At 39.6% G+C, this 24,350-nt stretch overlaps 1 protein-coding gene across 1 annotated transcript in view; it reads left to right on the top strand.

Annotated features, from left to right (window-relative positions):
* MYRFL (myelin regulatory factor like) overlaps positions 1-24,350 on the top strand; it is a 106,043-nt gene that overhangs the window by 8,731 nt on the left and 72,962 nt on the right. Inside the window, exon 2 of the mRNA XM_069489467.1 lies at positions 14,898-14,988. Within this exon, the coding sequence (XP_069345568.1) occupies positions 14,898-14,988 (91 nt within the window). The remainder of the gene's footprint in view (positions 1-14,897; positions 14,989-24,350) is intronic.

Genomic DNA, 24,350 nt, shown 5'->3' on the forward strand with positions numbered 1-24,350 from the left:
ATGCACTCTGCCTTTTCAGAGCAGAGGTCTGTGACTGTGCCTTCTGCCTCTCATGCTACTTTTCATCTAGCAAACTTCTCTGGGCAAAGTTAGGAGCAAAATTCCCCACGCTTCTCCAGCACTTTGTCTACACCTTCGGATTAGCACCTTTCACGGTACAGTTTAATTTATGTGTTTACATGTCTGTCTGCCCAGAAGACAGTGAGTACTTCCAGGTAAGGACTTGACTTTGTCTCACTCATCTTTTGACGGCTTAGAGTCTTATGTGTGTAGTTGTTACTCAAAAAATGTTCGTTAAGTATGTATCAAATAAATGAAATTCTTCGCCAACACTTCTTGTGGAAAGCAAGAAGTATTCTTTATTGTATTATACATAGTAGCTCTGTTTATGCTCCTTTTCCCTGCAGATATTTTAATATCAGAATCAACTTTGGGGAGGAAGTCGCAGCTCCCCATCAATGTGTTCTATGTAGATTTCTCTTGGATCTGGTACTCACAGTAGTGATTTTTCTCTGTTATAGTAACTCTATTTCTCCTTAAAAGGAAGTCTTCACTGGCAGGGAGGTAATGGACATGGTGTGGTGTTCAGTGAAAACACAACAGCGATACTAATTGGGGATAGAGAAAATTGGAAACCAAAGTCTACAGAGGAGAGGTTCAGGCTGTAACTCTAACTGGGTCACGAGCTGAGCTGAGAGTCAGGGTCAATACTTGGAAATGTCGGGAGTCAAGTCGAGGAGTGGAAGCTGTTGTCTTTAGTAGGAGTAGAGGGGTCAAGCACTAGGAGACACAGTCAAGGTCATGGACCTTGGAGTTGTGGAAATGGTATTGGGGATTGTCTGGCTACAGCATCTTTCCCATCTGAGGTTGCATTTAGCAGGCCATTCAAATCAGCTTTGGAAATTGGACACCATTGTAAATCGTGCACATTAACCGTGAGCTCCAATTTCTGTCTGCATATGTGGTGATGAGTGACATAGTAGGTAAAGTGTAGAATTGTACCCAAATTTCTCTGGGTTCAAATCCCGTTTCTATCACACACTTAAAATGTTGCCTTAGCAAATGACTAGACCTTTCTGTCAAATGAGGGTAATGCCTACCTCATAGGAGAGGAGTGAGAATTAAGTATGATGAAGTAGTAATTTGCATAGTGCCTGAAATATAGCCATTGCCCAGTGAAATAGTATTAGTATTCTATAATTAAGAAAAATATTTATTCTTATTAAGGGGCTCCCTAAAGTAGTCTGTGATTACTAAGAAAACCACTACCATTTAATAAATGGTAGACATTGTACTTAGACATTGTACTAAGACCTTTTGCTGTATTGATTCTTAATTTGCACAACACAATGAACAGGTAGATAATGTTGTCACCATTTTACAGGTGAGAAAACAGAGATTCAGAGAAGTTGTGTACCTTGCCCAGGGGAACACAGCTATTATGCATCAGAGCTTAGATTTGGACAGAATGACTGTGAAGTTCTGTGTTCCTACCCACTGTACACACTGTCTTTTAGATAGGTTACAAGGGAACATCTGTGGAGATGGCTGTAGAACTTATGGCTTTTGTTAAGACAACAGGGGCTTTTTTTTTTTTTTTGACAATGTGCATGTAAAATTACTCTGGACTGCAAGCATTTGGTACTTTACTGCCATCTGGCACTTTTTGGCAAAGCCCAACTCCAGCAACAATAAGGTGAGGTGTTAGTGGTAAAGGTAATGGTTCTGTTCATGGAGCAGAGAGCTACAGAAATATAAAAGATAAAGCCACTAATATTTTAGAAGACGAAGATATAAGAACACCAATGCTAGTCTGTAGTACTGCTCTGTGCATAACAAAAATCTACAGAGAGAATTTAGGCAGCTAGGTTTGCTTAGAAGTGTAGTAGAAAATATTAGCTCTTTAAAAAAATTTTTTTTAATTAAAAAGAATTTTTTTCTGCCCAATATGATCTGCAGGAAAAAAAATATTAACTCTTAATCTTGTCATTTTGGGTAACCAGACTCAGGACAAAAGTCCAGCAAGATGGCACACCAATGTTGATACCCTGGTATTAGCGGTGTAAGAAACAAGTGTCAGGGATAACAATAGGAAGTAATGTGTTCTAAGGAGAACACCATATGACTTGATAGTTGGAATTAGTGTCACTCTTCTAGGGTTAAAGCTGTCAATAGCCTCAAATATTGAGAGCTGAGAAATATGCTTTCTAGGACTCTCTCAGGGTGCTGGCTAATAGCACAAGCCTTGATTCAGGCAGACCTGACTTTGAGTCCTGGTTTCTTTGCTTCTTAGTTGTGTGACCTTGTGTTAATTACTTAACCTTTTAAAATTTCAGTTTTCTCCATCTGTCAAATGGGGAAAATAATACCTACTTCTTAAGGTTGTGAATACTGATGATAAAATGCTGAAATGATGAAGTAAATAGTAGCGATTTTTATTATAATATTTGCAAGTGTGAAAGAACCAAATTGCTTGCTTTATTTATTTTGAAACAAAAACAAGTACAAGCTACATACATATATCTATACATTTCTTTTTCAAAGAGATAGTCCTGTCTCCAGGGAGTTATTACAACTTTTACATGTTCACATTAATTCCAGAGCCTTTATAATCATAAAATCCATTTATAGCCCTTAGTTGCCAAGCAACAAAGGACAAAGTACCGAGTATTTCCTTTTATTGCAGAAGATTCAGCTTTTCCATGCTGGTTTTGAAATCAACATTTTTCAGCAAACACAGAACTGTGAAACTTAATACCATATTTTCACAGTTTAGTTGGCATTCCTTGTTGGGGGGAGAATCAAAGCTGAAAGGAATACATTGTTATTATTGTCCTGTTCTTAGATAGTCTAAAGCATTTGGTGCTAATTTTACAGTAAATCTATAAGAAGATCTGAAGTTGAGAGACTGAAAATTCATGTTAAGGAGCGAACTTTTTTTTTTTTTTTTTGGTTTCACCTATGCTCTGTAACGCTCACTGTAAAAGAATCAGTTCTTTAATCTGTCAATTGTCTTGAAGGAAAGGCTCAGGTGATGTAAAATTCATACAGAAAAATGTTATCTGTTGACCTTGTTAGCCACTGACCTCAAATAGGTCATTTGACCATGCATTGGCACAGTTTGGGGAAGCTGGCTTTTAGGCTTATAACGAAACCAAATTCTCTACCTCCTTAAAAGGGATCAATTCCTTTAATTAATTCATTAATTAATTTGTTTTTGTTCATGGATAATTAGTAAGTAAAGATTTGTAAATCCAAAAAGAATCAAAAGAATATATTACTATTTAACATCCTACACAGTACAACCCATATTTTTCAAAGCTCATAAAAGCATGTATGGGAAGCAGTTTTATAATTTTGACAGCTATTTCTGTATTCATCTGTATTAAAAGAGTACAAAATCAGATTAGAGTACCTTGTTTGGAATTTTACTGTCCTTGTTCCCATGTGCATTCTCTGTATGTGGTAGATTCTCTACATGCAAAGAGTGGAGATAATGACCCTCTTTTGTCTTCCCTTGTGTTAAGGATGCTTGTTGCTTCGAAACAAATCTATTGATAAATAACACAAAATGTTCTACATTCAGGAAGAGACAAAAAGGACTAGAAAATATTATAATTCCAGGAGGTAACAACTAGTCAAGGCTCCTCTGCAGAGTAAATGTCCTTCGGAATGATTTTTTTTTTTCTCTGTGAATATAAAAGAGTAAGATCTAACTGTTAATATGAGTAGGCTAATTCTAGTCGGTCAGAAGAGGGACACTTTAAAATCTATTATTTGTGCATCTCAAGTGTTGTCCCTCAAAAAGCATTTGAAGAGCTACCATTAGCTCTTTTTGTCTGCGAAGGCATAAGACAAAGGCAAAAGTCTGCTGCCCTCCCCTGGGAGAGATGTTTCTGTGTGAGAATCTGGAATAACCTTCCCTGGTGGTGGGGAGGTCAGGTCTGTGAAACAATGCTCAGGATTTGTCTCCCCCTTTGCTGGAGTTTTATGAAAATGTTGGAAAAGACAAAAATCCATAAAGAGCCACCAATTTTTACATGTATTTATTTTTCCAGTTCATTTCTATTAATTACCCAATTTGAAAGTTTCCTTCTCACTCTTCCATTGGTATTGTGCCTGTTTATAGAGTTTGACATTTTACAAACTTGTGTATTTCCATCAACTCGTTGGTCATTCACACATAAAAAAATGGAGCCTTAAAAAGTTGACAGATGTGTCTAAAATCACAGTGATAATTATCAGAGATGGTGGCAAGACCTTTGTCTTCCCATTCCAAGTCCAGTGCTCTTTCCATCTGTGCACCACTCTGCCTCTCCACAGGAAAAAGCAGGTAAAGACATGTATTGGTTTATTAGCTTCCATATTCCAGGGCTGGATGTCAGTAAAACAAGTAAACATGGTCAGTCTTTGGGGAAATCTCGTCCCTCCTATCTTCCCCCTCACTTCCCCCTAGCCACCATGTGGTGGTCTCTCACAAGCTGGCCACTGGCTACCCAACCCCACCTCCTCTCCAGGACAGAGCCAGCAAGTTTCCATCTTTTTGGCCTTTTCCTAAACCTTCTGTTTTGGTGGAATTGATCTGCCCTGAGTCCTATCTTATGGGGAGTAGGGGCCAGGGGCAGGAAGGAATGAGAAAGGGATGCACATTTATCGTGTGCCAAGCACCAGTAGTGGAATTGTACATGTTATCTATCATGTTTAGTCTGCAAGCAACCCTCTAAGGTGGTAAAACCCAACTCCTTTTTCCTGATGAGGAAATAGACCCAGAAAAGGTAAGTAAAACTGGAATTTAACCCAGGTCTGCTTGATCTGTGGTTTCCCAAATTTCATGCTCTTCTTTCTTATCTCCAGGTCACACAGGGCTCCCTCCTTCTGGAACACCCTTCCTGCCCTTGTTTACTGGGTTAACTGCTATTCACTCAAGGTCCTGGCTTTGGTATCATTCCCTCAGGGGTTCCCCGTACATTTCCATAGTACTCTGAACTTCACCTTTCAAAGCATGTGATCCATGCTTTTTCTGTCTCCAATGGACTACTGGAAGGAAGGAATGATGTCGCATTCATTCCTGTAGCCTCAGTGTCTAGGGACTGGCACATAGCATACACTATGTTTTAATAGCAGAAAACCCCTCAGCCCCTGAAATAACAACTGTGTTATTGCAACTTGGGCAATACTGAATCTAAGATTCTTTGCTTCTCTGAAAAGTGGGGATAATGATAGTACCTATCTGATAGAATAAAATTGTTGTAAGGATTAAATGAGAACATCAATGAAAAATTCTTAGTACAGTATCGGTACTTAATAAGTGTTCACTAAACTTACCAAGTCTTCTTGTTCTTCTCCATTGGCTGTCTCTCAGATGGCTTGACTTATGATCCTTTCACTCCCTGTTGGATCTCCTCTGGATACCCTACCCTTCTTTTTAGGCCTGGCTCCCACATCATCAAGATATGACCTGTGCATGGAGGAACTAGGACCTCGCCATCCTAGTTCTGTACTCAGTAATTTTATTATTATAACCCTACCTTACTTTCTTTGTCTTTACAATACTTCCTCATGATAACACAACAAAAAGACCTATTTCGTTATCATCTACTCATTCATGGACCAAGTTTCCTTATGTTATATTTGCATAATTAGAATAGTTAATGCAAAGCCATATGCTTAACCTACTGAATTTATTTTGTCGGTGTCAGCCGTCAGTCCAGTCAGTCAAGATTAGATTCTGACTTCCATACCATACTGTGCCTTGCCCACCTCTTTCAGGCTGTCTGCACACTTGGCCAGTTTGCCTTTTCTATATTTCTCCAAATTACAAATAATGTTATTGAAAAGGATGAAAGCAGAGTCATTTTATACCAAATTTTAGGATTTTCTCCAGGTTAGCATTCTGGGGACAGTAAATGTACACATTCACCTAATTCTAATATAATTCCCTCTACCTTCCTCCATCTTAGCTACAAATATGGCCACCTTTGACCTCTCTCCCCCACTCGCTACTTGGGTTAGGAGCCCCTCCTGAATGTCTCCTGGGGTCTGACTTAGCACGCACCGTGTTGTTGCTGCTTGGTTACCTGTCTGTGCTCACCTGCCCTGCCTTGGAGGCGAGCCTGAGTGCTGCTCCCTGTTGTCTCCCCAGGGCCTGGCACACAGCGCTTCATCACATATTTATTGAATGTTAAATGAATGAGCAATTTCGTTTAGTGCCTCACTGAAATCAAGATACCCATTTCCATTGAGAGTCTTCTAATCTGCCAATCGGCCAGTTGAACAGCAAAAGAAATGAAGTCCATCTGCACAGCCAGTTCTTGGTAGGCACTTGTAGGCTCCTTGATGTCTTCTGCTGTTCTCAGAGTCCAGCAGCCATGCTTTTCACAATCTTTTCTAGAAGTTTGCATTTGTGACCCTTATAGAAAATCAATGTGGGAGTTGCCATCCGGTTACACAATGTGCTTGAACTATTTACTTACTCAAGTTGAATAAAGGTTAATTTTTATTTTATCTGTCAATTATCAGGCACATAAATTCCAGGTGATTCATATCATGTTAAAGTCCAGAGACAGTCTTCTAATTCTTCCACTGTTTCCAACAATGGGTCATGTTACCTCTGCTTGAAAGAACTGATTAGATTCTTCCTGGGTCAATGTAAGGCTACCTGTACAAGGGGACTGGGAGATTCCCAGGATTCCATTAGGTGGAGATTTTACTGGGAGCAGTGCCCTGCTGCTCACTTCTATTTCCAAGAATATGAAAGAGTTCATGGCCCCAAGCAGATAAACTCCTCATGCTCCTTCCCTCCTCACTCAACTCTCTCATATTTCCTACCTCAAGGCACCAGCACGACCAATCAAGACAGGGACAGGGAATCACCCAGGTTCCTTCTAGTCTGTCACAAAATCTAATGGTTTATCCTCCCAAATACTAATCACATACAATGATGTGCTGGTAAATGTTTAATAACCAACTCTCTGAGGGAAAAACACAGCAGCGTTGATTGGTAGTGCTTGCCAATTTCCATGGTGTAAATCTCCCAACTGCAGGCTGAATGACCTTTCGAAATTATAAACCTGACCATGTCACTCCTCTGGTTAAAATTTTTCAATGACTTCATAATTTTCAAGATAAATTTCTTACCATGATACACTTTCCACCACTCATAATTACATTTATTCATTCAAAGCTATATTTACTTATCCAACAAATTCAATAATTAGTGAATAATTATCATGTTCTAGGTCCTGTTCTAGATGCTTAGGATCTGTGTGATAAAAGACAATTTCTGCCCTAGAAGGGCTTAGAGTTGAGCAAAGAGAGACAGACACACAGGGGCTGAAATAAAAGCACATTCAGTGGGGTCCCTGAAGGGTGTTGCTCTCAGTCTCTGCCAAGTTCTTCCCCTGCCTCCTGCATGGCCAGGCTATCGGCACATATCCACAGGAGTCCTGCTGCTGCTCATTTGCACATGTCTTTTTCTATTTCCAGAATGTTTGTCATCTTCTTTCATCTAGTGAACCTAAAAAGCCCTCTCAAGTGTCACTTATAGAAATCCTGGGCTTGCCCCCGGCTCACACAGTATCCAAGCATAGTTCATCATCACTTATCACCTCACCCTGCTATAGCCGATTTTCTTATCCCTCTCACTGGACTGTGAGCTTGTCCCTGATTTTATTCCTAGACACAGAGTGGACACCAAGTAAATGTACAAGAACAAGTGAATAATAATTAGTGGATTAATGATTGGTAATGTCTCTGGGAAAATGTCATCCTTACTCCTCTAACTCCAAACTGGGTTGTGGCTCAAAACACCAATATTAGATTTTAGATCTATCTGGTTCTACTTTCAATGGCTCTTCAAGACAAAAGTATTCTTAGAAAATGAGAGAAATAGAATGTTTTATTTCTCTTCCTTTCTTCCTTTTTCTTCTTTGAAATATCTATTAACATTTCTGCTCCAATTTCTCATGAAGAGTGGTATATCAGAGGGAACCTATCTTTACGTTTAAATTCAAAGGGTAACCATTTGGGATATCCTCACCATTACTTTTTTTTTTTTTTTTTTTTGAGACAGAGTGTCGCTTTGTTGCCCTGGCTAGAGTGAGTGCCGTGGCGTCAGTCAGTCTAGTTCACAGCAACCCTCCTGGGCTTAAGCGATCCTACTGCCTCAGCCTCCCAAGTAGCTGGAACTACAGTTATGCGCCACCATGCCCGGCTAATTTTTTCTATATATCTTTTAGTTGGCCAGATAATTTCTTTCTATTTTTAGTAGAGACGGCATCTCGCTCTTGCTCAGGCTGGTCTCAAACTCCTGCCCTCGAGCGATCCACCCGCCTCGGCCTCCCAGAGTGCTAGGATTACAGGCGTGAGCCACCGCGCCCGGCCCACCATTACTTTTTAGAATCCTTTAAACAACCAGAGTTGTTATAACAAACAAATTTTGTCATCTTGCCTATTGTCTCTGGGCGTTCTTCGGTGGCACAAAGGATTAAAGAGAGGATAAAAAGAGGAGCAGGGGCACCAGCGCTGAGGAACGTGCTGCAGGAAGGAGAGCTTATCGGATGGAAACAAGAAGAGGTCTTCATGTAGGACTGGTGGGTGGTGGATGGGTGGGTGGGTGGTGAGGGCAGAAAGTTATGACAGGAAAGTCTTTGCTGTGCCCGCCCTGCTCACACCCTTGGAGAAGCCCCAAAGCCATATGTATGTTTTTTATCAGGTCCTATGGATGCAACTGGGATTTGTCTGTGGTACCTCCTGATGGATGGAACGTCATAACCAAGTGCTTTCTTTCTTGTCTGCCTAAGGCCACGGACAGCAGGACAGGTTACCCCCATCCTGTAGTGTTGCTGTGCCAGGAAGGGGAAGCAGAGAACTAGGGTAAGGAACGGTCTTGCTTTACAAGAGCAATAAAGGGGAAGCTTCTCTGACACTCCCAAGAGGCCTGAGCAGTGTCTTCTTTTGTGAGCAGGACTGTAACAGCCCTTCCCAGCCACAACAGAAAAGAGTGGAATCAAGGTTTGAAACTGAGCCTTCCCGACACGGGATGGGATGGCCAAGGATGCGCTCTTTGCAGGCTTGGGTGTTATAAACAAGTGTTTAAGACATTTATAGCAAAGTGATTATTTTTAAAAGCATGAGATTTATTTTAAGAGCCATTTGAGAGTTTGCTCTGTGTGTAAAACCTCCTGAAAACAATTTCATCTGACACCATGGATTTATCTTGTTGAGTAATTTCCTTTGGGTTTGGAAAACACAGATGTGATTCTGGAGTCCTAGAGAAAGCCAGCTACTACAAGGATCATCTTTCCTTATTCATTAAGGTGTTGGGACAAGCCAAGTCAGGCAGGTCCTGGGAGCTGTGGCCCACCTCCTGTTTCTCCCTGGGAACTCGAGAGTGTGTGTGTGTGTGTGTGTGTGTGTGCGCGCGCGCAGGGTTCTGTATAAAGCAGATGGGACACCAGCAGGGGCTTCACTGGGAAACTAAACAGATTCCTCCCTCCATCTGCTTCCCTTAGCAATCGGCTTGCCCAAAACCCAGTGAAGCAGCAGCAGTAAGTCAGTCCTCTGTGCAGTTGGCTGGCATTTGGGGCTGGGGTGTGTGTGTGTGTGTGTGCATGGGGCAGGCGGTGGAGTGATGTGGGGTGGTGAGAGCATCATGTTCAGGATCAGGACAGGCCCAGGCTGGCTTCCCTGTGTGTCACTTCCAAGCTGTGTGACTCTGGGCGAGCTAGTTAACCTGCATAATCTCTTGGCCTTACCTCTAAACTGGAAGTAACATTGATGTCCACCTCCTGGGGCTGTTACGAAGATGGAACAAAATCATGCAGGTAAACTGCTTATTCTTTTGCTTGTCCCGGAGGAAGAAATCCAGACTCTGAGTGTCCCTGGACAACTGCAGGAGTGTTCAAATTAATCTCCCTTCTTTTGTTCTTGTCCCCTCATAATCCTTTCCTACAAAGCAACCAGAATGACCTTTAAAAACGTAAAGCATATCATGTCACTTTCCAAGGGCTTCCCCTGGCTCTGCCCTCGTGTCCTACTCTCGTGCTCCTGCGCGCTAGCCTCACTGGATGATCCATTTCGCAAACGCTCCGAGGTCCGTTCAGTCCCGAATCCAGGCCTGGCCTGCACCGCCCTTGAGCTCCACAAAGCCGGCTCGTTCCTGAGAGGCCTCCGCATCGAAAGGAGCTCCCTCCACCATAGTCTCTCATACCTGTTTTATTTTCATCACTCTCTGAAAATATCCTGTTGATTTATTGTTTCTCCTATATCGTGTGTGTGTGCTACCCTAGCGCGCGGGCGCCCCTTTTCCCTCCCTGAGAATACAAGCCCCTAAGGGCTTCTTGTGTCCCCAGGACCTTGTGCAGCGCTTGGCACATGGTAGGTACTTAGCAAACAGTGCTTGAAGCAATGAAAGAATGAATGTGTCTTGTCCCACCTTTCTTCAAAGACTAGCTCAAGACTAAACTCCAGCAGGAGGTCATTTCTGACCATCTCAATTTCTAGGAATCTCTTTCACCTATGACAGAGGCACCTGGGATACATTCCACCCATTTCTCTCTTAGCTCATGTCACCAGAGTTGATGATGTGTCTCCTGCACTGTTTTCATAAATCTAGAACATAGAGAAGAAAAGCCTCCAAATTCCTTTTATGATGCCGGCATAAAACACAAGGGATATTGGTATGCAGAACAGAGAGTTGAAGTATTGCATATTTAAGTTGTCCCTGGAAAACTGCACAAAATTTATGACCTCATTAAATTATCTATCATCTATTTCAGATTTTAACAAGATAAAAGAAAAACATTTTGGCTTTTCACTGTTGGAAACCCCCCCACAAAACACCAGTTGTTTCAGATTCTGTAGATGGTGAATATTATAATCCTACACCACAAAGTGTGCCATACCAAATGGAGCTTGGAAGTTGCCAAAAATAGTACCCCCACCATGCAGTGTCCTTGACACCCGTCTAAATGATGGGTTTGAGTGTATTTGTTTATCCAAGGCAGCTTGGAGAGCAGTTGACTTCAGCAGAACTGGCTCCCCTCTGGATTTAGCACAAATAAACTGCTTGCCTTGGTTTAACCGTTGGATGTTGGCTTCCAGATACTGGCTATTGACTACCAGCTAGTGGTATTCAGGAGCCACAGTGGGATAACTGTATGAGAGATTGTCCATACAATTTGGTAATTGTATGTTGGGTGGGAGGTTTTCGTTCCGCTCAAACTGCTGTGGTAAGACAAGCACTTAGAGGGCTCCGAAGGAAACTCAGATTTCAGGCCCCTTTGTTGTTGGGTGCTAATGTGTCCTCACTCAGGAGTGGCAGAAAGGATGGGTAGCGGAGGCTATACAGAATAGAGAGCATATGCCCATTCACGTTGCCTCTTTACTCAGTGATCATCAGCTCAGTCCTTGCTAGTGAAGATATTCATTCATTCATTCAACAAATATTTTTTGACTGTCAACTATGAGGTTACAGTAATGAATACGACAACTATGATATATGTTCTCATGAATCTTTTCTAGTGAGCAGGATATAGGCAATGATTAAGAGGTTTTGAAACCTTAGGGGTGGCATTTGCTCTCAACCTTGCTTTTTATGTGGTCTGAAAAAAATTCAATTTTTATGTAGTCAAATTTATATATTTTTTTATGTTCCCATCATGGTTTGACAGCCCTCTTATCCTTTCAAAATATACAGACATATGTCCCTGTTTTCTTCTAGTAATATTATGGCTTATCTAAATCTTCCATATAAACCCAGAAAGATTATTTTATTTATACATAGTGCATAAGAGGGTCCTCTTATTTCCATCATCATTAACAGTGGATTTTATTAATTCTTTGAATGTGTACCTGTTTGATAGGCAAAAATTTTTTTTTGCTCTTTAAATTCCATTTGTTAGTAAAGTTTAAGACTTCTCATTTCATTAACTGCCATTTAATGTCTTTTATAATTTTTCTATTATGGTGTTGCTGGTACTTATTGATTTTAAAGAGCATTTTGTATATTAAGGATCTTGACTCTTTTTAATATATATTGAAAATAGTTCACAGTTTGTTTTTCACTTTTTTAAAAAAAATTTAAAAATTTCTTTTAGATGCTCTGTCACTTAGGCTGGAGTGCAATAGTACCACCATAGCTCACTGCAGCCTTGAACTCCTGGGCTCAAGCGATCCTCTTTCTTCAGCTTCCTGGTTAGGTAGGACTACAGGTGCTCACCCAATTCCAGGCTATTTTTTTTTTTTTTTGTAATTTTCATTTTTTAGAGATGGAGTGTCACTATGATGCCCAGGCTGGCCACGTCTCAGCCTCCTGAGTAGCTGGGAATATAGGCATGAGCCACTACTTTGGGCTCTCACTTTTTTCTTATATTAAAATACTTATGATCATCAAAGGATGTTAAAACTATTGAGTAAAAATTTGAGGAGAAACAGAATATTTGTACAATCTCAAAGTATCTCCTCACAAATTATAAAAGGAAAAGTAGTAACTTTACAGTGGGGAAAGCTGGCTGACAGTACCTTAACCAGGGGATCAACATTAACATCAATCTTAACAGGACATATTTATCCTCCTGATTTAAGGCACTGAGAAGGACACAATGTTACTTACGTAATAGTCTTGCCAAATGTACATAACTTGAATTTAACCGTGAGAAAATACGAGGCAAACCAAAATTAAGGGACATCTATAAAACAACTGGTCTGTGCTCTTCGAAAAATCTAAAAAGACATGACAACTCCATGCATTATGTTATCCTGGATTAGATTCTGAACCAGAAAAAAGATTGAGATAAAAGACATTATTGGAACAATTGGCAAAATTTGAATATGGAATGTAAGCTATATAATAAAACTCTATCAATATTAGTTTTCCTTATTTTTATAAATTGAATTGTGGTTGTGAAGGTAATGCTTCTGTACTTAGCAATACACACTGAAGTATTCAGGGGTCAAGGCAACTTATTCCCAAGTGGTTCAGAAAGATATGATAGGAGATTGTGTCTATATATGTGTTTTTATATATATGTGTGGATGTGCATGCATGTGTGCATGTGTGTATGACAGAGAATGTATATGCGTGTTTTAGATATGTATGTGTGTGTGTTTGTGTATGAGAGGGAGGGTGAGAGAGAGAATGCTAATGCAAATGTAGTACAGTGTTAATTATTGGTACATCTGGGTGAAAGGCATATGTGAGTTTTCATTGTTTTCTTGGAGCTTCTCTGTAGGTTTGAAATTATTTCAAAATGAAATGTTAAAAATTCTTTCCCCCTCAAGAATATATAAAGTAAAATTTATGTTCATTTTCTTTATGGTTTCTGGTTCTCATGCCCTGCTTAGAAAAACCTTGTTTATCTCAAGATCATAAGAATATTCATTCATGTTTTCTTTCTATGGTTTCATGTTTTACATTGAAACCTTTGATCTAGCCAGAATTTTGATGTTGATGCAGGAAAATGATCTAGATGTTTTCCCCCCCTAAATGCTTAGCCAATTTTCTGATCTTTCCTCACCGGTGTCCAAATATATATTTATCATATACTAAAATTCCATACGTATGTATGTATATACATATGTATACTATTTCTGTAGATATCCTGGACTTGTTTGTGTTCCTTTGATGTGCCCATTCATGTGTCTCTCTGTACTTATTTACTCCTCCCCATAATTTTCCTGGCCATTCTTGTGTTTTTCTTCTTCCAGAAGAATTTCAAAACACTGTAGCTTGAAGATTATTTGATTTTAGGTAGCACACAAACCAATTCAAAAGGGTTTTTTGGGTGTATACGCAGTTTGTCATGTAATTGGAGTAAAAGTGGCACAACCAGGCCTCAGTAAGGGTAAAAAAATCAATCAGGATCTGGGTAAACGTGGCAGAAATATTTACACTATTATTCCAGTCCTCTGCCTTGCCTATTGTATGACTTAATTTCAACCATCAGCTTTAAAGTCTATTAGTTCAAATTCTTGGGAGAAATAACTGAGTTGGTCACTGGCCAACCCATGGATTGGTTCTCCCTGAGTCAGGTGACTGTCAAGGTTATGTGTTACAAATACGGCTGCTGGAGACTATCTCCTGTTTGGGGAAATTTTAGAAAATGAATGCGTGGGTTTGGCAAACATCCTAAATAATGTCTAATAAGATTTTTGCAATATTGAGTCTTGCAGCCTAAGAACAATGTAGATCTCTCCATTTTTTTTTAAATCTCTTCTTAAGGTCCTTCATAGAGGTTTTTTGTTAAAAAAATTGTCCCTAAATACATAGATATTTTATGCTTTATGTTATTTTGAATGGAATCTTTTTCCCCCATTATATTTGTCTGAATGATTGAATGGTTATTATTATAAACAGCAAGTAGTTTTCATATCTAATTTTAACCAACTACATTATTTAATTTTCTGATTATTTCTAATTGTCGGTTGTTTCTCTTGAGTTTGCTAGTTATAGAGTCAAGTTATCTGGAAATAAAGATATTTTTGTCTTCTTTATACATATATGTCCCTATATTTTATACTATAAAAATTCTAACATATTTATGATAATCAGAAAGAAACCGATGAATTTATTTTCATTTTGTAAACCAAGAAAAAGGACAGAACTATTGTGCTACATTTTGGGAAGTCTAACAAAAATGCAAAACAAGGTATTAAACTTCGTGTTGAACTTAACTGGAAATAATTTGTCTGACCAACAAATCAACTATATATACATCCATCCATCCATCCATCCATCTGTGGAATAAATTTTTACCTTTTGCTTCTTTCATGCCGTAGATCCTTGTGGATACAATAAGAAAGACACAGTCCTTGCCCTTAAAGACTTGTCAGTGTTATTTGCCATTGGCTGTTCTGAAATCTTCATGGTTCTCAAGATTTTCATTTTGCCTTTGCAGCTCAGGGGGCCAACGGCACTCTGGAGAACCCGGCCCTGGATACAACCCTGTTGGAGGAGTTCTTGGGCAATGACTTTGATTTGGGGGCCTTGTAAGTAATGAGAGCGCTGCTCTCCATTTGATGTTTTAAAAATTATGAAATAATTAAATGACCTAGGAAGTGTTCCCTCCTCTTTAGTTTTCCAAAAGAACTTGGGTAGAATTGGTATTATTTCTTCTATGAATTTTTGATAAATTTCAGAGGTGAAGCCACCTGGTCCTGGAGTTTTCTTTGTGGGAAGTTCCACCTGCTCCTCACCTTCATCCCCAAATTTAGTTTCTTTAATAAATATGGAGCTACTCAGGTTATCTATTGCTAGTTACTGGCTTAGGTAGTTTGTGACTTTCAGTGAATTTGTCCAGTTCATCTCAGTTGTCAAATTCACTGGCATAAAGTTCTTCATATTTGCTTATCACACTTTTCATGTCTGTAGGATTTATAGTGATGATTCTTTTGTTGTTCTTGATATTAGTAATTTGTGTCTTTTTTTCTTGATCAATCTGGCAAGAGTTTTATCTGTTTCCTTAATCTTTAAAAGAATCAGCTTTTGGTTAAATTTGTATATTTTTTGTTTGTTTTCTATCTCATTGATTTCTGCTCTTATTTTCTGATTTATTATAGCCACTCCAGTTTTCTTTTTCTATTTTTAATTTACATATAGTAAAGTTCAATGTTTTTGTTTAAAGTCCGGTGGGTTTTGACAAATTCATACAACCATATAAGCACTACTATAATTGTGATACACAGCACTTTCCTCACCTGAAAAATTTCCCTTATGCTGCCCATTTGTGGTCAAACCCACCACCCACTCCTAACCCGTGGTAACCACTGATCTGTTCTTTGTCCTTATAGTTTTGCTTTTTCCAGAATGTCACATAAATTAAACCATACAGCATATAACCTTTTGAGTCTGCCTTCTTTCATTTAGCATAATGTCTTTGATTAATAGTTCATTCCATCTTATTTCTGAGAAAGATGCTTCTGAATGGTTATAACATAGTTTGCTTATCCATTCACCCATTCAAGGACATTTGAATTATTTCCACTTTTTTGGAAATTATGAATAATGCTCCTATAAATATTCATGTACACGTTTTTGTGTGATCCAAAGTTTTACTTTTTCTATCGTAAACACTTAGGATAAAGACTGCTGGGTCATGTTGTAAGTGTAAGCTTAGCTGTAAAAATCAATTTTCTGGAGTGTCTGTACCATTTTATATTACCACTAGCAATGTATGAGATATCCAGTTGCTTCTCTTCATCATCAGTTCTTGATATTGTGAGTTTTTAAATAATTTTATTATAGTGGTGTCTCATGTTTTAATGTGCATTTTTCTAATGACTAATGATGTTGAACATCATTTCATGTGCTTGTTTGCCATTCATACATTTTCTTTGGTGGAACAACTGTGCAAATCTTTTACCTATTTCAATAAATTGAGGTCATTTTCTTATTTTTGAGTTTAGGAAAAATTTTTAATATACTGAATATAAGAACTTTGTTAGATATGTGATTTGTGAACATTTTCTCCCAGTTTGTAACTTATGTTTTTATTCTTCTAACACTATCTTTCTTAGAACCAAAGTTTTAATTTTGGTGATGTCCAACTTATTAAATTTTTCTTACATGGCTTGTGCTTATAGCTAAGAAATACAGGTTTTGTCTAGCCCATATTTGATGTTACACATTCATTCTCATAACAACTCTGTAGGTTAAGTAGCTCTCTGTAGGTCAGTAAGTGGCAAAGCTGAGATTAAAGTTGGCCTGGCTCTGGAACCCATGCCCTTTCTTCTAGATGAAACTTTTAGATTAATTGATATTTTAGGGGATGTTCTGGAGTAATGTGAAGCTCAGGGAAATATATTAAATGCATCTAAAATTCTATACCAAAAGGTGTGACTCAGAATAGATCTGAGCCATAGTTTGCAAAGATTATCAGAGTTCATGTTCATTAAAGAAAAGTCCTGTGATCAGACAATCTGTCATTATTTGATAAAAAAAATGCTCAGCTGAGTGCAATTAAGTGGAGCTGCCATAAAAATCTGAGCAAGAACAAGCAGAAACAGGTCTAGTCCATGACCGCAGGGACGTTGGGCTGGTTCAATGATCATTACATCGGTTCAACCTGTTCAAAGACTCCAAGTTTTGAGTATTTCTAAATACCAGGCTCTTTGTGCAGGTTAGAAGCATTTCTCACAACAGCCCTAGGACGCAGGTTTTCTTGCCTGGAGTAGTAGAGCTGGGATTCAGACCTGAGTTTGCTATGAACCATGAGTTACTTCCCCTCTACTATGTTGCCCACCAACTGTGCTTTTAAAAATGTCAGTGACAACTCTTTATCTAAATGACCTAAGAGACCACCAGGCTACGATATTGCTGAGAGCTAGTTTGAATCTCATAGGCAGATTTTCAGATCTCAAATACATTAAAAGAGGAAATTTTTTGCCTTGTAAAAAAAGATTTCTTTAAATGCTTTGTGGGAAACTTGTCCATGAGATGCTGTGGGAAAAAAAAAAAAAAAATAAAAGTTCCACAATCAATAAATAAACTTGTGACTCACTGGCTTAAATAACCTTAAATGAGCGTCTTTTCGGCAAGACTTCTCAGAGCCTTTGATGCACTAAGGTACAACTGGGGAAGAGAAATGGTACGCAGTGTTCCTCAAACTTATCTGGCCACGGGCCCTTCAGGGAGGCACGCACTCATGTATGAGTGTTGGGATACCCTGCTCAGGACTTTCTCATCTCTTTGTGTGAATGTAACTGGTGTGCAGAACTGGGGACAGTCCTGTCAGCATTTCCGAAGGTTTCTGAAAATTGCCCTTTCCCCTTTATTTCCTTGTGTGGTACAGTCTAGGACGGCTGTCACCTAGGAGGAGCAGGCTGAGGTCCTCTCTGTTTTCCTAGGTTAGCCAGTCAGTTACCTATTAGGTACACAGGTGAGCTGTGGTGTGGGACATACTGGGAAATGTCCAGGTATGGAATGCTGCTTGGAGAGAGGGAGTGAGAGATTTAGGGAACAGCGTAAAACCTTGGAGGCTACACTGGAAAAGGATAAGAAGTGTGTGTGTGTGTGTGTGTGTGTGTGTGTGTAGAGGAGGGAAGGCTCTGGAAAAGAGACTAGTGAATCTTCAAGGCAGGCTTTGTTTCCTTGAGAAACGCCCAGAGGTTCACCTTCTTCCTTCCTTTATTCAAGATGTGGGCCAGGGAGCCGCAGTGTTGGAATCACCTGGGAGCTAGACACGTTAGCATCTCAGGCCCTGCTCCAAAAGGCTGAATCAGAGTGTCCATTTTTAACAGGATTCTGTGGGGCTCATGTGCACATGACAGTCTAGAAGCCCTGTTTTAGGTCACATAAGCAGGCCTCCTTCCTCACTACCCCCCAAGTCCCAAACCACATAATTAATAGAGTTTGGTTTGAGGAAGCATGCCCAGTGGGGGTAGATATTACAGCGAGCTGTAGGCTGGCCTCGAGGTCCCACATGTGGGGTAAGAGGGAAGCTGCTGGAGGCACTGGTGTTTGAGTAGGCGACTTTACAGGAGGGGGCCTTAGGGACACGTTAGATCTGTGAAAGAATCTACAGGTTTCATTTCATTTCATTCCGATGGTTGAGCTCAAGCATCTAATATTCTGGGTTTTACTTGGGACCTGGCTTATTGGGGTTGGATGGCAAGATGAGTTAGGAGTCAATTACCAGCTGCATGTCTTGGTTCTGCCATCTGCAGAGTGGGACTGATAAGCTCCTTACTGTGATGTTGTGGAAGGGAGTGAGGTAGCACATGTCGTTCTGTGATAAGAGCTTGTTAACTGTGGTTTCTGTTCATTGACTGGTTTGACTTCTGAGTTCAAACTGATGTAGTCAGAGAAAGACGGGGCTAGAGCATTACCCGATACTCCTTGATTCTAAGGATATTTGTGCAAAATGAAATAACCTCTGATAATTAATGTGATTAGGGTGGTCTGTATTTAAAACACCCTGTTCTTTAAAGGATAAACTCTGGTGGTGGACCACCTGGCTCTAGCTTGACTAATCACCAGATGAATAATGACAAGTAAATTGTTTCACCTCATCAAGCGCTGGTTTCATTGTCTGTGGTTTAGGGTCAATAACTACCTTTTCGCAGGAGAGTTGTAGAGATTAGATGGGACGACCCATGCAAAGGGTTAGCCTGGCACCCGGCCCAGAGCAGTTTCTCGGAGAAGCTTCTCTACGTGTAAAGCAGCAGGGGAGGGGTGTGAGAGGGTCAGGGCCCTTGCCGTTTGCCGGCACGGGGCTGGAGGGGAGGCGTGGCATCTTCCTTGCCTTGTTTCTTGCTGTCCTATCATGAAAAGGATTTTTAGGGCTACTTTATCCACTGACAACATTTCTGCCAGGGCCCTTTCCCTTCCCACCTTCCAGGCGGTGGGTACAAACCCTAGCCAAGCTCGAGCAAGTATTTATTGAGCACCTACTACACTCTCACCACTGGGGCACTGCATACGTAGCACGTGTGTGCACGCACAGAGTATTAAGACGTGTTCTTAAGAACATGTGAGTGGATAGGGCCATGTGAGTGGATAAACCATACACATGAAAAAATTAGAGGAAGTACCTTCAATAACAACCATGTTTATAGTGGGGGGATGGGGTGCAACAGTGAACAAAACAGACGAAATCCCTGCGAATAGCTTACCGAGGGCAGTGTGGTAGGAGCAGTCTGCCCTGGCAAAGCACCCAGGCATTTTTCTCGGAATTGGTGATGCAGAGTGACGATAAAAAGGAGACTGACTCTACATAGGCTTAAGCATTGTTTTTAAATTCTCTACAGACAATGCATTTCCTTATTGCCTGCTCCTGGGGTGGGCCATTCCCATCCCCTCCCGTCCACTGCCCTCGTGCCACTCCAGTGGGGAGAGCGAGACTAGGGCAGGCAGTCTAAGGCCACTGAGTAAGACGAAGACAAGTAAGAGTGAGGTAAGGAGCGAGAAGGTGAGGGTGGGAGAAGCTACCGTTTTAGACTGGGCGGTCAGGAGTGTCCTCTCTTGATATATGAATTTATACACGTAGCATATTCATGGCCACATGTATTAAATAGTCTAAAACAGTCTTTCATACCTGTTAAGCACCAGCTCTGTACCAGGCACTATGCCGAGCGGAGCTCACCGCGAGGTGCAGCAAAGCTCTGGAGAAGGGGTGGCTGGCGTGTGAAGGCACCAGGGGAGTCAGTGGAGAAAGCTGGGGATTGGACTGTTGAATTGTGAGTATCCTGCCTGGATATTCACATGAAGGCCACATCTTCACACCGAGCATGAGTCCTGCACAGTGCCTAGTAGAGTCATGAGCATAGTAGGTACTCAATGTATACTTGATTGTATCACCTGGTTGTGATGTGAAAGAAATACAGGCTGCTCTGGGGACAGCGTGTAGATGTCATGGATGTATATGAAACCTCACCCAGCTGGAGGGTAGAGTCTATTTTGTAGACCTCCTCTTTTGGTTTGGGTAGCATCCAACTCCTAGGGGACTGTGTTTCTCTATCATCCTCCAAAAAACAAGCTGTATGTCTGAGAGGAAGGGGCTAAGAAAGCAAATTATTCTATTTTTTACCTGCTGCTAAGAATCTCTTGATTTTCACAACTATCTGCTACTGTAGCTAGAGACAGAGTTGGCCACTCAGGGTGTGACCCATGGTGTCTGTTGCACTCTGGTGTCTGTCTACTTTATGGAAATCCCTTTGACACATAGACAAGTTCCGAGCACAAGGCCCAAAACGGTTAAATGTGCATTGCTGGGATTCCTGACATGGTGATTGTGAGTAGGGAGGAGTTTAGAAGTGCAGAAACAATCCCAAACAGTGTTTTCCTTGAAGTTAATCATTGCTCTTATTTTAACAATTTGCTTGGTTTTGAGGGTGGCTATCATTAATTCTTTCCTAAAATTCTCTGAACTGCAAAATTCCTCTAAATATATGTAAATGCATTGAGCATGGAAGGGTATATAATACAATGAAATAAAGGAGTAGCTGTGGTGAATTTTGGAAGGGGGAGTAAATTGTAGGGAAAGCATTTAAAATTTTAAAAGCTACATTTTAAAACCACCAACACATATTGCTGTCACTCCACACAGGGACTCTGGGTTCTCCATAAGAGGACTGCTGGATGGAGCATGCATTCCTGCTTACGATATGCCATGCCATATTTCTCCAGTAAATCGATGATTTGTTTGTGATTGTCATTTTTTATTAACATTATTTAATTCAGCGGCACCTCTATTGTAAGGGTAACAAATAACTGCCTAAAGCCTTGAATGTGCAATTGTGAGATCTCAGAGTCAATTACACAATTTAATTTGTAACTAAAAATTTGTAGATGATACATGCGCAGAATATATGAAGTTGAATGATACTGTATATATGGCATATAGCAGAGCATTACTAGCAGTCCCCTGCCCTGCTTCTTCCCTTGCCCTTGACTTTGGCTTTCCCAGAGGCACTTTCCAACTCCTGTTATAGATAAATATACTCCTGGTAGATATTTCTACCATCCCATATCTCGATGATGTTTTTATATTGCTTTCTTGCTTTATATATGTGAAGAACTTAATATCATCTGAGAGGATTCAATTTTCTTATACCACATCCTGCAGTCACTTCTACCCCCAGCCTCTCAATATCATAAAATTATATAAAAGTTTTTAGTTAGGTCAATATCCAGGGCTTACATTAGTATCACTATGTGTTTGTATATAATTTACTATGATGATGTTTTCTTTCTTTTTCTTTTTCTTGAATCACCGCCTTGTTTTCACATTTTGCTTGGCTTTGATGCAGCTATCATTAATTGCTTCCTCAAATTCTCTGAACAGAACTGAAAATTTTCTCTCAATATGAAAACACATCAGTTTCTTTTCCTCTTAAAGACTTTTCTCAGATCTCTGTCTTTACTGACTTTATGGTTCTTCAATTTGTTCTATCAATTGACGAAAGATTGTTAAAATCTTTAACTGTGTGATTGTCCAATTGTGTATATCTTCTTTCAGTTCTACCAATTTTTGCTTTACCTATTTTGAAGCTCTGTTGTTAGGTATATAAACAATCCTGATTGCTATGCCTTCATAATAAAAATGACTCTTTTATTATTATGAAATGAGCCTCTTTACCACCAAGTACTCACCACTTCTCCCTTCTTATACACATTTTTTCTCTCCATTAACTTTCAGCTTATCTGAGTCTTCATATTTGAAGTGTTTCTTTTTGCAGGCAACATACAGCTGGGTCTTGCTTTTAAAAAATCTGTTCTTATAATCTCTGCCTTTTAATTGGAGTGTTTAATCTTTTAACATTTAATGTAACTATTGATATTATTGTACAGTGGGGGATATGTTACAAGACCCCCAGTGGATGCCTGAAATTGTGGATAGTACTGATATGTACTATGCACAAATTTCTTTTTCCTTCGTCACAATTTCTTGGATAGATTAGTTCTTATAGTAGATCTTAGCAACTTCAGCCTATGATGTTTTTTCCTTTATAGCTTCTCTTCGGCGTGTCCAAATTGCCAGCATCACTACTCCTGAGTTTGGGGGCCACTATTAAGTGAAATAAGGGTTATGTGAACACAAGTACTGTGATAAGGTGACAGGTGTCTGTCTGTCTTGGGTAGGCTACTAAATGACCAACGGGTGGGTAGTGTATACAGTGTGGATGTGATGGAAAAGGGGATGATTCACAGTGTGAGATTTCATCATCAGAATGGTGTGCAACTTAAAACTTATGAACTCTTTATTTCTGGAATTGTCCATTTATTATTTTTGGACTGAAGTTGATTGTGAGTAACTGAAACCTCAGAAGGAGGGACTACTGCATTTAGGTCTGCTGTTTTATTATTTGTCCTTTTTGGTCCCTTCTGTTTTTTATTCCCCTATAACTCTTTTCCTGGCTTATTTTTATTATTTGAATAATTTTTAGAATTCCATTTTATCTATTGACTTTAGCTACACTTTTTTGCATTATTTAACTTTTTTACAGTTTACTTAGAGTTAATGAGTTAATATTGCACCATTTTATGTAAAATGTAGAAACCTTCAACTATGTATTTGATAGTTCCATTTATCTCCCATGCCCATCCTCTATAGTTGTCATAAGTGTTACACCTATGTGCATTACAAACTCCATATAATGTATAATTTTTGCTTTAAATAGTCATACATTTTAAAGAAATTAAGAGAAAAAATAATTTGCATTCAAATATATACCATTTTTGATTCTCTTCATTCCATCCTACAGTTTCAAGTTTCTATCTGGTATTATTGCCCTTTAGCTTGAGCAACTGTCTTTAACATTTCTTATTGTGTATGTTTATTGATAAATTCACTTAGTTTTCTTTTATCTCAAAATGTGTTTATGTTGTTTTCATTCTTGAAGAATCTTTTCATTGGATATCAAATTTTGGCTTGCCAGTTCTGTTTCTCTCTAGCGCTTTAAGGATGCTTTTACACTGTCTTCTGGCCTCTGGGGCTTTTGATGAGAATTCACTGATTATTTGACTATGACCCTATAATAATGTGCTGTTTTTCTTCAGCTACTTTCGAGAGTTTCTCTTTATTTTTGGTTTACAGCGATTTGACCCTGATGAACTAGGTCTGTTTTTCTTTGTATTTGTCTTGCTGGGGATTTGCTGAGCTTCTTGAACCTATGCATTTATATTTTTTTTTACCAAATTTGTGAAATTTTTGACTGTTATGTATGTATTTTTTTTATGTCATCCTCTCCACGGGTTCACAAATCTCTTTTTCTCTCTGTTTTGAAAAGTTGGGTTTTTTCCCTCTCCATTCTTTAGATTTGGATGATGTCTCTTGATCTGCTTTCAAGTTCTGCTGTTAAGCCCACCCAGTGAATTTTTATTTTTATTTTTAGAATTTTTCCAATTCTAAAATTTCTATTTTCTTTTTTTATAGTTTCTATTTCTTTGCTGAAAGTTTGTATTTTAAAATTGTTTTTGCAAGCACATGTTCTACTACATTTAGCTTAGTTATAGTGGCTGCTTTAAGATCCTTGTCTGCTATCTGGATGCCTTCTGGGTTGGTGTTCATTGATTGTTCTTTCCCTCCAGGCCAGGCCACCTTTTCCTGGTTCTTTGTTGAGTACCTGGACATTGTGCATATCTAGATTCTTTCATATTCCTCCTAAGATTCAATATACTTTTCTTTAGCAGGCGATGACGTTGCTTAGACTCAAGCTGCAAACTCTGTGTCCTGGGACGTAGCCCATTCCTCCGTTCAGCGCTTGTTTCTCTGGCTGTGTGCAGTTAGCCCCATACGTCGACTGCTCAGGAGTCAGCAAGAGACTTGGGCAGAGTTACACACAGAATCTGGGGTTCCCCCTCTCTGATTCTTTCTCTTCCAAGACCCCCCTTGTACTTTTCAGCAGCTATG

This window comes from Eulemur rufifrons, chromosome 16, assembly GCF_041146395.1.
Source record: "Eulemur rufifrons isolate Redbay chromosome 16, OSU_ERuf_1, whole genome shotgun sequence".
NCBI lineage: Eukaryota > Metazoa > Chordata > Mammalia > Primates > Lemuridae > Eulemur > Eulemur rufifrons.